Source organism: Pseudophryne corroboree, chromosome 4 (genome assembly GCF_028390025.1).
Source record: "Pseudophryne corroboree isolate aPseCor3 chromosome 4, aPseCor3.hap2, whole genome shotgun sequence".
NCBI classification, from domain to species: domain Eukaryota; kingdom Metazoa; phylum Chordata; class Amphibia; order Anura; family Myobatrachidae; genus Pseudophryne; species Pseudophryne corroboree.
In genome coordinates this window covers 380426503-380439579 of record NC_086447.1, presented here as the reverse complement: position 1 = coordinate 380439579, position 13077 = coordinate 380426503, and the positions used below count along the sequence as shown (strand labels likewise).

At 43.3% G+C, this 13077-nt stretch overlaps 1 protein-coding gene across 2 annotated transcripts in view; it reads right to left on the bottom strand.

Moving 5' to 3' along the window:
* Window positions 1-13077, bottom strand: part of MYOM2 (myomesin 2) — a 226877-nt gene that overhangs the window by 146255 nt on the left and 67545 nt on the right. For both annotated transcript variants that reach the window (XM_063916675.1, XM_063916676.1), the window contains 4 exons: window positions 9931-10095; window positions 8474-8635; window positions 7174-7315; window positions 2747-2946 (listed from right to left, as the gene is read on the bottom strand). In XM_063916675.1, coding sequence (XP_063772745.1) covers window positions 2747-2946; window positions 7174-7315; window positions 8474-8635; window positions 9931-10095 — 669 coding nt within the window. The remainder of the gene's footprint in view (window positions 1-2746; window positions 2947-7173; window positions 7316-8473; window positions 8636-9930; window positions 10096-13077) is intronic.

Sequence of the window (13077 nt, the reverse complement as noted above, 5' to 3'; positions counted from 1 at the left end):
AAGATGTGGTAGAGACAAGAGTCTCTACCACATCTTGAGGAAGGGGTTAAAATCCCCGAAACGTCGGTGCAATGATGTATTGGATTTAATACAGCGATTTTTCAAAACGTCCCTGAGTGCCGCAGTTCTTTTCTTCCATTTGTGTGCATTTGATCCTGAGGGCACCGGGGCATCTCTCATCCTCTAATACAAGTGAGTGCCGGGCTGTTGATACCAATATATATATATATATATATATATATATATATACACACACACACGTGGCAGTGTACATCGTCACCGTGATGTGTGCGCACATGCACACGCATAATAGCAATGACTAGCTGCATCTGATGCAACTATTTACACCCTCGACTAGGCAATGTACTGTCTATGAGTCATGGGTGCGAATATACACACGTGCCCGTGCACATGCATACGTACCACGAAAATGTAGTCGCAGATGCGAATAGCCGCAGCTCGGATGAGCGCGGCTACATCTGTATAGATACACACATTTTATCCAAAGTATGTGTAGAGAATATAGATTGTAAGCTCCACTGGGTAGGGACTAACCTGAATGGCCAAATATTCTTTGTAAAGCGCTGAGGAATATGTGTGTACTATATAAATAATAATAATAATAATGGTAAAAAATATTATTGACAAATAAGTAAAGAAAACACATTATGTAAAATCACAAAAGATGACACATTTCTCTTCACTATCTCTGTAAGCACGTAAATGATCCCAAACTATACATTATATGCTAGATTTATTTTTTTCTTCACTTGTTTAAAATATGTAATAACAAAAAATGTGCATGGTTAAACTAAATCCCTGGATTAATTTTTATTTTAACAAAATAAGACCAATGCATGTCTGAAGGTATAGTCCTGTGATTTATTAACGATAAGGTATAAAACATTTTTATGCTCCTCTGTAGTGGAATTTAGTCTGACATCTGTTTCTAGATTCTAGTCTTGCGGGAGCTGCATGCAATATAGGCTCCATATTTTCAAAGTAACTGGCATAAAGAAGTACATTAATTCAATGTTTACTACTACATGAGAATTACAATACTTCCTTACATGAACTGGAATTTAGAAGATAAAACATACTGAACATGTTAATTTCTTGCAATATTTTATTGGCTCCAAATAGCAATATTGTAGAACACTACCATGACATTTTTGTCTGAAATTACTCAATCACATAAAAGAAATGAGAGCAGAGGGTATTTATAGAAGAGGACAAGCATGCAATATTTTTCCGCAGTGCTAGAGTCCTTTCTTATTGTGCAAATGCAAAAGATACTGTATCCTTCTAAATTCTTGGAACATAATAAACATTATACTAGAGATAAGGCTAGATATGTAGGTGGGGGGAGGATGCACAATGTGTTGTCAATAGCTGGATCGCCAATTGTTCTATTTATATTCTGTCAATTTAGTAAGTGGTTCTCAAACGTGGACCTCAAAGCACCCCAATGAAAGCACAGATGGTTAAATCAAATTAAGGTAATAATTATGTCACCTGTAGCCAAGCATGGATATACTTAAAACCTGGACCGCTGGGGTGCCTTGAGTACCGTGTTTGAGAGCCTCTGGATTAAGGGCTTTATATGTAAGGCTGAGGGGTCTGAACTGGATTCTGAAGGGGATATGTAGTCAGTGGAGGATGCAAAGAGGGGAGGCAAATGCCATAAAGGGAGAGAGGAAATAAGATGGGCAGCAGTGTTATGGATTGATTGGAGTGGGGAGAGATGACATAGGGAGAGACCAGAGAGGAAAAGGTTACAATATTCAAACCGGGAGATGATGAGAAAATGTTTAAGGGTATAAGTGGCAACTAGAGGGAGGGAAAACCAAATCCTGCAGATGTTACAGAAGTGAAGCAGTAAATTTCAGTGTCATCAACATAAATATTTCAGTGTTATTAGCATAAAAATGAGTCAGGAACCTAAATTGATGACAAACAAGAAGGAAATGGATAGAGAAAACGTGGAGGTAAAGGGGAGGAGAGTAGTATGTAAGATTCCGAGGTCAAGAAAAAGTTTCTTTAGAGGCAGTGAGACACAGGATATGTTTGAAGGAGAAAAAACTGATTCAGAAGAGTGGAACAGGTCTAAGAGATGAGCAAGGTGAGAGCAAGTAGCCAGAAAGGGGAATAGTGGAGGTGAGCGGGAATTGGGTGAAGGGGGCAGCTGGAGGGGTTAGATGAAAATAAGCGAGTGCTGACTTTGTTTGTGATGGTGGGAGACAAAGGCAGAAAGGATGAGTGGGGCAGATGGGGAAAAAGTGTCCATGACACCCATAGAGTGGGAATAGAACCTGTGGCGAGCTGAGCTCACCACCGAGCATGCAGCATGGCGAGTGCAGCAAGCCCACAAGGGGCTTCGTGGTGCTCCACCGCCAGCATTCTAATCCCTGGAATCTCGGCATTGGTATAATGACCGACGGGATCCCAAGCACTGGTCACCCATACCCAACCCAGTTGAGAGAGTTAATAATAATCTAATTAATAATGGAAGGTTACAAATATAGGTATGTTCAGAAAGTTTCCTAATAGTCGCTGCAGAATAGAACTTGGTAGACATAGAGTACTGTATATTCTTCTTAGTAACTTGCCATGTCTAAATAGATTCTATGATAATAAATATAGTCATTATTTAAAAAAACATGATGTAAGTTATTAAATGTTGCAGGATATAACTTAAAAACCTTAATAAATTCTCACTGCAGATTGAGAATATTTCTGTACCTACTTTGCAACCGTGACAGATCAGCAGGATCCAAAGCTGCAACTGCTATAGAGACCCTTGATGGTCGGCTTATTCCAGCTTTGTTAACTGCTCGGACACGGAATAGGTATGACCGTCCTTCAAACAGACCAGTCACTGGATATTTGCAGATCTTAACTGGAGCATCATTGCATTGGATCCAATTCTCGGTACCCACCTCACACCTATTGGGAAAAATATTAAAGATGTTTTAAAAATTGTAAGTTGAAAAAAAAATATTATTACCAGTATGCAGTAATTAATTTATAGTGATCACATTTGGTAACAGTGATATATCTCATCTGCATACAAATATAGTATGCTATAATAAATATGATTGGAAACATTAAATAGGTTTTTTTTAGTTTATTAACTCTATTTTATTATATATGTTTTGTGGTTTTTATTAACTCTATTTTATTATGACACAAGTTTACTATCTTACACCGAGCTCAGAATACAATTATCCCATTACTGCTCTATTGAACTGAACTAAATAAATAACTGGGAATACAATACTGTCAAGTAAAATAGATCAATGCTATACCATAATCCAAACAGTTTAGCTCTTAATGCGTAGGGGCCCATTTATCAACGAGTGATAAAACTTGTTGTGAATGATAAAACTCGTTGCGTATGATAAATGGTGCAATCAGCTCCCAACTGTCATTTTTCAAGAACATGACAGGAGCTGATCGGCTGTAGCATCATTTATCATAAGCAACAAGTTGTATCATTCACAACGAGTTTCATCACTTATTAATAAAGGAGCCCCATACTCATTTAGCAATGAGTGATAAAATTTCTTGTTAATTATAAAACTTGTTGTGAAAGATAAATTATGCTCCAGTCAATCACTTAACTGTCATGTGTTCAGCTCTTAGCTATTATATGTTTAAAAAATGACAGTTGGGAGCTGATTGGCTTGAGCATCATTTATCATGTGCAACGAGTTTTATCATTCACAACAAGTTTTTTTACTCATTGATAAATGGGCCCCTATATTCTGTATCTTTAATTTCTTGGCAGTGAAGTATGAACTACTGTAACATAAATTATTGAAAACTGTATGAAAATTAGGCCAATAAATAAAGTAATATTGTTTTATTATTGAATGATCTTAGGTAATTGGTATCTAACCAGACCACTAAATTATAAACAAATGGAAGTTAGAATTGCAACACACATTTACTATGAACTAGAATCTAACGCTATACACACTGGCCAGTCCTGAATAATACAGTAGCAGGAAAATACCTATAATACTGTAGCTGTCAGCTGAACAACTTATACAGAGTCTGATGCAGCTTTGATTGACCAGGCTCAGTGCCAGTAAGATTAATTGAAATTGTTTTGAAGTGTTGAGAGGACAGATCATTACCATCTATATAATGGTGCCCATACACTTGTGAGATAATCGGTGCTAACCTTCGATTTCGATCGTATCTGTGAGAGAAATTGGGGGATTGTATGCACATTTTAGGCACCTTTCGACGCGATGCGCGGGCACGCCGGTCGAATCTCGCATCTCAAGATAGTATGTGCTGCACTTAATATTTATCGAATCGCAGTGCGATCACGTGTTTTTAAAAACACATGATATATATCGCACTGCGATGTGCGATGGGCACCCGCCGGGAGTGGACAGAGGCCACTTTCAGTTGGCGGTGACGTGCCCATCACGTGATTACCATGCGATCTATTGCATGATCGCATAGTAATCACTTTGGCAGTTCAGGTGCGATTTCATCGCACCTGAACTTCCGGTGCGATGCCCCGCGATGTCGCATCGCGGGGCATCGCACAAGTGTATGGGCACCATAAGGTTTACACTTTCTTTCAGCATAGCAATTATGAATAAGCTAATACATTTACATTAAAACTATATATATATATATATATATATATATATTAGCTATAAGTCAGAATAACTGAGATATCGCAGTGGTTGCTTCCTTCCATAGACTTTGGGAGGAGAATAACTGGCAAGTTACCCCACTAACCCAATAAGCTATATTCTTTCCCTCTAAGTACAGTACACTGCTACTCTACAACAGGACGGAATGCACGTGTATAATTTTGAAGTGCTTCATAAACTTACATGTGGTCAGAATAAGTAATCATTACAAAAAGGTTTGCTTTCTCATAGTTTTATTTAGAAGATTTTGCTGCTGTAAATACTAACACTTAAGGGCAAAAAGAGTCTACCAAGAAATGGATAATTGGGCGCTTTTAGGTGCTGTGTCTCTAATGCTGCTGCTATAACGTTAGGTGTAGTCACAACCCAACCATGCACTAAAAAAAGAAACCAACAACAATAGCAGCGCTATTAAAATGCTGAGTAAAGATTGTGATAAGAAGGATTGAGTGATGAATAATTCACATTTAATAAAATATAAAATTGGGCCTCATTAAAACTTGGATACACAAATCCAAAAACAATTCATAGAAATAAAAACAATAAGTGTGGGTCAAACACTGTGGCTGCCTATCACAATAACATCCGTTCCTATTAAACATACTGGATTGTGGAGCAGATGGAGACAGACTGACGGCACAGTCTCACCAATAAACTTTACCCAAACCGCTAGAGGTGTAGTCCCTGAAGAGTGTCTCTGATGTTTTACTCAAAACCAGCCAGGTCTGGGATCCTCAATGTAGCGCGGTGTCCTCTTTATGACGAAAAGGGTTGATGGTGCTTCCAGTTGTAGTATCTCCTACAAATGTTTTGAGTAAAACATCAGAGACACTCTTCAGGGACTACACCTCTAGCGGTTTGGGTAAAGTTTATTGGTGAGACTGTGCCGTTAGTCTGTCTCCATCTGCTCCACAATCCAGTATGTTTAATAGGAACGGATGTTATTGTGATAGGCAGCCACAGTGTTTGACCCACACTTATTGATTTTATTTCTATGAATTGTTTTTGGATTTGTGTATCCAAGTTTTAATGAGGCTCAATTTTATATTTTATTAAATGTGAATTATTCATCACTCAATCCTTCTTATCACAATCTTTACTCAGCATTTTAATAGCGATGCTATTGTTGTTGGTTTCTTTTTTTAATACTAACACTTAACACTACAATATAGTACACACAACTCAGTGGGGTAAATTTACCAAGATGGGAGTTCTTTTTAAGATGGGATGTTGCCCATAGAGCTTTTCTCTTGGTGTGCTAGTCTGTAACAAAGTTGACCTAATAAATAATAGTGTAATCTTGGGACATTCACCGGTTTCACAGGTTTATTATTTTGCCTAATCATGAGTGGAGAATAAACATTTAACACATTTAAATTAAAGTTACATTTTAATAGATTTAGTCCTCTGAGTGCCCACTGAAGATACAATCTCTACTTTCTCATTGTATGGTACTGTTCTATGGGAGTAATTCAGACCTGGGGGGTCATTCCGAGTTGATCGCTCACTGACGATTTTTGCAGCGCAGCTATCAGGTAAAAAGGTGGCAAAACTGTGCATGCGTATGCACCGCAATGCATAGGCGTGTCGTACAGGTACATAGAGGATCAGTGCTGGGCGATGGATTTATCGAAGATTCCATTCGCACAGCCAATCGCAAGGAGATTGACAAGAAGAATGAGTTTATGGCTGTCAACTGATCGTTTTCTGGGAGTGTTTGGAAAAACGCAGGCGTGTCCAGGTGTTTGCAGGGCAGGTGCCTGACGTCAATTCCAGGACCGGACAGGCTGAAGTGATCGCAAGGGCTGAGTAAGTCCTGAGCTAATCTGAAACTGCAAAAAAAAAATTTGTCCAGCTCGGCTGCACACACCTTCGCACACATGCAAAGCAAAAATACACTCCCCTGTGGGTGGCGACTATGCTTTTGCACGGCTGCTAAAAGTAGCTAGCGAGCAATCAACTCAGAATGAGTTGAAGTGCCTTTGCACTTCTGTGAGGGGGGGCCGGACTGACATGCGGGGCGGACTAGCCCCGTTCTGGGCGTCCCCCTGCATGTAATGAAAGATGATCGTAGCTGTGCTAAGTTTAGCACAGCTACGATCAACTCAGAATGACCCCCTTGGTTTTGCATAACTGCTAACAAATTTGATGCTATGATCAGGTCTGCATTACCCCCTATGTCAGAGCACATCATTAGAGATAAAGCAGCTGCAAAGCTGTAGGCCATAGTGAAAGCACTAACATGAAGTGTATATTGTTCTGAAGGCAATGATTCTAAATATCAATTTGTATTGATTTGTAAGTTATACTCAGAAGGGAAGGAGACTGTGTTTTTTCTGGTGTGGATACATTTTATACGAGTGTGTGTAACCTACACAAGAAAATGATGTATGATATGAAAGCCCATTTCAGCTTAGTTCTACTAATTTGAAGCATCTAGGCAAGTGATTCAATAAATGGACTATAGCTAACAATAATAATTCCAGATACTTACTTATCAACAAAGTATCCAATGACTGGAGCCTCACTTGCAGTGTTTGGTGGCTTCCATGACACAATCACATAATCTTTGTTGGCATCATTGCATTCAACATCCATTGGGGCACCTGGTGCCCCTGCCACCAAAGCCGCAGCATCTACAATGGTAAAATAAATACAAAGTTCTTGGTGGAGGGAGGTCACATGGAGTAGCAGGGGAAGAGCTACAGGGAGAGGAGTGAGGAAACAGATCTGGAGAGAGAAATAGAGCCCTAAATATCTTTGGGAGAAGGTCTAATGGTATATACACACGGTGAGATATTTTCTTACGATTTTGACTATATAGTCAAAATCGTAAGAAAAGTTAGTGCAGATCACAAAGTGAAAGTCACCTTGCGATCCCGATTCAATGCAGGTGCATGGTCCCACGTGGTCGGCATTGCAAGCCTGGAGAGACTGTGCAGGAAAGTCAATTTTGACTATCTCTATAGAAGAGATAGTCAAAATTGACACTTAGCCCAAATTGCACATAGTCAGTATCGCAAGCACACTCATGTGCTTGCGATGCCGACCCAGCCCCTGTCGCATAGTGGGAATCGGGCATAGCCCAAATCTCACCGTGTGTATGGGCCTTAAGGGCAGAGATCTGCAAGGTAAAGGGGGGGGGGGGGAATAAATAGCGTGGCACGCATAGCATGCCACCGTGCCCGCAGCATGGCGAGCACAGCGAGCCCGCAAGGTGCTCATTTGCGCTCGCCCTGCTGTTGGCATGCCAGCGGTCGGGATCCCGGTGCCGGTGTGCTGGCCACCAGAAACCCGGCCGCTGGCAAACCATACTACACCCGATGTAGCAACACAAGACAAAGAAAATGTGGGTTCAATTACAATCTAGGTACTGCGTGGAGTTTGGATGGTCTCCCTGTATTTGGAGGAGTTCCCACAGGGTGATCTGGCTTCACCCCACATTGTAAAAATAAAACAGTTAATTGGCTTCTGAACAACTTGACTCTAAAGTGTGCTTGCTTGTGCAATAGTGTAGCTCTGCGAAGGCAGCGAGGGATATGAATGATTATTTTCTGTAAAGCACTGCATAATATGTGTGCGCTATACAAAAAATGGTTTGTAATAATTGTCAGCTAACAGAGGAAATTAGTTATGCTGGTTTTATATTGATTAATGTAATATTATGATTGTATTATATGAATACTATTAGATGCAAAGTACTTAATCTTTTATAATGTACACTGCATTTTAATGACTCACTATCTTATAATAAATCTTAATAATGGCCAGATAGCACAAGAAATATCACATACCAGCTACAAACAGAAATCCACTGTGCTGATTGACTCCACCTCTGGTGACGAGCCTTACAGTGTACAGTCCTTCATCATCCTTATTCAAATGGGTCAGTGTGAGGGATGCACGTCCCTCTCCAAAATGCAGCTGGTGCCACTTGGATTCTTTCACTAATATATCTGAAATGGAAATTTAATGGTAAGCAACTAAAGTGCTATTATCATCGATTATATTGATGACGATGTTCAGCGTGCAATGGAGAAAGCGGAAATCAAATAGTCATGGCTAGCAAGGTTATTCTATACAGTACATCATAGCACAAATTCAGCACCCTTTGAATATTAAACTGCTGAACTCAGTGTTCAGACCAGGGGCGGAACTCCCAGAGACAATGGAGTCACCTGCCTCCGGGCTCCAATCCATGAAGAGGCACCTGCATGTACAACAGCACCTGTCTGACTCGCAGCGGGATCCAAGTGTGATCACTGCTCTTTCAATGGAGCTCTGCAGCACACCCAATGCTGAGGAGTTAATCGTTCAGTCCCAGGAGCCCTGCTAACAACTGCAATAGGGGAAAGGACAGCTCCTGCCTGGTACCACCCAGCAGGCGCTTCAGCAAATGACGTTGTAACCGTCGCTGCTGCTGGACTGTCAGATTGGACCCACCAGTGAATGTTGATTCTGCATGCTGCAGACTGCTGAATCTTGTAAATCAACCCCAACCCACCAGCCATGTTCACATGGAGTCCTGCCAATTCGCTGCATATTTGTTTTACATTTTTTTAAGGGGGGGCACCAAAATCCAACTTGCCTCCGGGCGACTGGTATAAATTTACGCACCTGGTTCAGACCTGTCCTAATTTATAAGGGGATGAAAGACAACAGTAAAGTTCTGTCTAGATCAGACCAAAGACAACCTGCATGTACATCTGTCAGTCCCATACTTTGGCTGTAGCATGCTATGGTTGTACTGAAGATATCCTGTATATACCACATCATGGGGGTAATTCTGAGTTGATCGCAGCAGCAAGTTTGTTAGCAATTGGGCAAAACCATGTGCACTGCAGGGGAGGCAAATATAACATGTGCAGAGAGAGTTAGATTTGGGTGGGTTATATTGTTTCTGTGCAGGGTAAATACTGGCTGCTTTATTTTTACACTGCAATTTTGATTTCAGTTTGAACACACCCCACCCAAATCTAACTGTCTCTGCACATGTTATATCTGTCCCCCCTGCAGTGCACATGGTTTTGCTCAACTGCTAAAATATTTGCTGCTGCGATTAACTCAGAATTAGGCCCACATTCTGGGCAGTTATTGCTAAAGTAAACATTTTATTTCTTTCATTTTCTGTGCATAAAAGAAATAGTGTAAACTATAACATTAAAACCCTCATTAATAAAAGTTTTAATCACCAGCATGTTCATGTTGTATTAGACACTATCAGTAATGATACGGTAGAATAGTCACTCACCATCTCTGTACCACTCTGCCTGTGGCCGTAGTCTGGTTAAGTCAGGGGTTAAGAGCACAGAACATGTCAAAGTAACGGTGTCACCTTCAACTCCAAACGTTACACCAAAAGTTTCCAAAAACTTTACTTCAATGTTTGTGAAAGTAACCAGTGTTGTCAGAGGTACTGCAATTTCAAGAAAGGCAAGGTCATAACATCACAGTCCTGGATACAATGCTTCTGCATATGCTACATTACACTGTTACTCTACAGCAAACAGGATCCATCACAAGTTTCTTCTTTGGTCACAGCAAAATCGCTGCGGATAGTTTACTGGTTAATTTGTACAAGGGAAATTTATCAAAACTTGGAGAGTGATAAAGTGGCAACTAATTAGACACTGTCATTTGTTAAGCATCCTGTAAAATGACTTCTAGAAGCTGATTGGTTGGTACTTTACCTCCACTTTATCTTTCTCCAATCTTTGATAAAGCTCCCACTGTACCCAGTTCAAATGTGGTACAAATATTGAGTAAATGGCAAATAGAACAGCATTGTACAGCAGTGGCATAAGTACAATAGGCACATGAAATGTGGCTGCTATGGGGCCTGGGGTGCCTGCAGGACCTGCCACTCCCCTGCACACTGTCATGCTGCAACACTCTAAATACAGTGATGTAATCAGGGGCTTCCTGAGAGGCCACCTTCCCATTCTGTGAAGCCACACCCCTTTTGGGGGGACCTCAATCATGTGACAGTGATCGGAGAGGCCTCATGGGAGTTGCGACAGCACAGGTAGGAGTGGCCTGTAATGTGTGTGCAGGGCCGGCTCCAGGCATGTTCCAATAGAGCGGCCGCGCAGGGCGCCACCCTTAATGGGCGCCGCGCGCTGTCACCGCTATATTGGAGCCTGGAGCCTGGTCCTGTGTGCCTCCGTCCCCGGCCCGCCTCCTGGTCCCACTCTCAGCCAGCAGCCAGTGGTGCGCGTGCGCGCGCGGCGTCAGGTCCTGGCGCCGCATAGCGCGCGCTGAGTTTAAAGTGTGGAACTGTGCGCCCACCCGTCCTCACACAGCAGGAGCAGCAGCCGCAGCAGCCGCCTCCGCTTCTTCCTCCTTCCCGCCCAAGCAAACCATCGGCAGCAGCGCGGTGAGCATGGGGGGGGGGGTAAATGGCACTTGGGACATATTTGCCACTTTGGGCATATCTGAGACTGTGTGGCACTGGGGGGCATGGTGTATCTGGCACTGTGGGGCATATCTGGCACTGGGGGCATATCTGGCACTGGGGGGCATGGTGTATCTGGCACTGTGGGGCATATCTGACACTGGGGCATGTGTATCTGGCACTGTGGGGCAGATGTATCTGGCACTGGGGGCATATCTGGCACTGGGGGGCATGGTGTATCTGGCACTGTGGGGCATATCTGACACTGGGGCATGTGTATCTGGCACTGTGGGGCAGATGTATCTGGCACTGGGGGCATATCTGGCACTGGGGGCATATCTGGCACTGTGGGGGCATTTATCTGGCACTGTGGGGGCATTTATCTGGCACTGTGGGGGCATTTATCTGGCACTGTGGGGACATTTATCTGGCACTGTGGGGACATTTATCTGGCAGTGTGGGGTATTTATCTGGCACTGGGGACATTTATCTGGCACTGTGGGGGCATTTATCTAGCACTGTGGGGGCATTTATCTGGCACTGTGGGGACATTTATCTGGCACTGTGGGGCGCACTGTTGGGACATTTATCTGGCACTGTGGGGGCATTTATCTGGCACTGTGGGGACATTTATCTGGCACTGTGGGGCGCACTGTGGGGACATTTATCTGGCACTGTGGGGCATTTATCTGGCACTGTGGGGCATTTATCTGGCACTGAGGACATTTATCTGGCACTGTGGGGCGCACTGTGGGGACATTTATCTGGCACTGTGGGGGCATTTATCTAGCATTGTGGGGGCTTTTCTGTATCTACATATCTGGCACTGTGTGGCCATTTATGTATCCGGCATTGTTGGGGGGCATGTCATGTGTATGTCATGTGTAGCTGGCACGGCTGGGGAGCATATCATGTAGTGTTCCCGCTAGGCGTCTGTGGCTAGGCAATGTGTCTAACGTGCTCTGCCTGGCGCAAAGTGTCTAACGTGCTCTGCCTGGCGCAAAGTGTCTAGGAGGTTCTACCTGGTGCAGTGTGTATTAACTGCACTACTGTGTGGTGTAATGCGAATTGCCACTATTATGTGGCCACGCACCTTCCCAACGAAGCAACGCCCCTAAATTTCGGCGCGCACTGTCCATGCTTTACCATGTAGGTAGATGAGCACCAAGCATTACAGTATGTACGTCATTTTGCCCTCCCTGCCTTAAAAAGTGAACACTATCGTGTAACTGGCACTGCTGGGGGGCATATTGTGTGTAGCTGCCACTGCTGGGGGGCATTTCATGTCTATCAGGCACTATACTGGAGACATTGTGTGTAAGGAACACTACTGTGGCTGCTATGTGTAAGGCTGCTAATTGTGTGCGTAGAGAGGGTGTGAAAACATATTTATTTATAGCCTAATAATATGAAGTTATGAGGCCACGCCCACTCCCCAAGAGGCCACGCCCACTTTTGCTGGAGCGCGCGTGCCAAAGGCGCGCGCATGGGGGGGGGGCGCTTTTACATGTTTTCGCTCAGGGTGCTAGTAGGCCTGGAGCCGGCCCTGTGTGTGTGTGAGACAGTTGGAGCTCTGTGCCTTCTCCCAGCAGCAGTTACACATTGATACACTATCCATCTCCAGAGCAGAGGCTGGCTGGGACTTGCAGTTTGACGTCACCTGTGCATAACATCTCACTCATTGGTAAAACAAGTGCCCCTCCTACCCCAGTTACCTGTCACCTGTTATGTGCTGGTTAGGTGTGACCAGTCACTTGGTGAGTGCTGGGAGATTATACTGGGACCTATGTGGGGAGACAAGCAGACGAGCACATACAAATTCAAGTAACCTACAGGACCTTGTCCCTGACCCTCCCCTTACCCTAACCCCCCCCCCCCCGTAGCCTAACCCTAACTGTCCAGCCACCTGCAGCCTCCCCTAATTGCTCCTTCCTCCCACTTCGATGGGGAGGCCCTTTAAATATTTTGCTATGGGGTCCACAAAGGTCTAGTTACGCCCCTGCT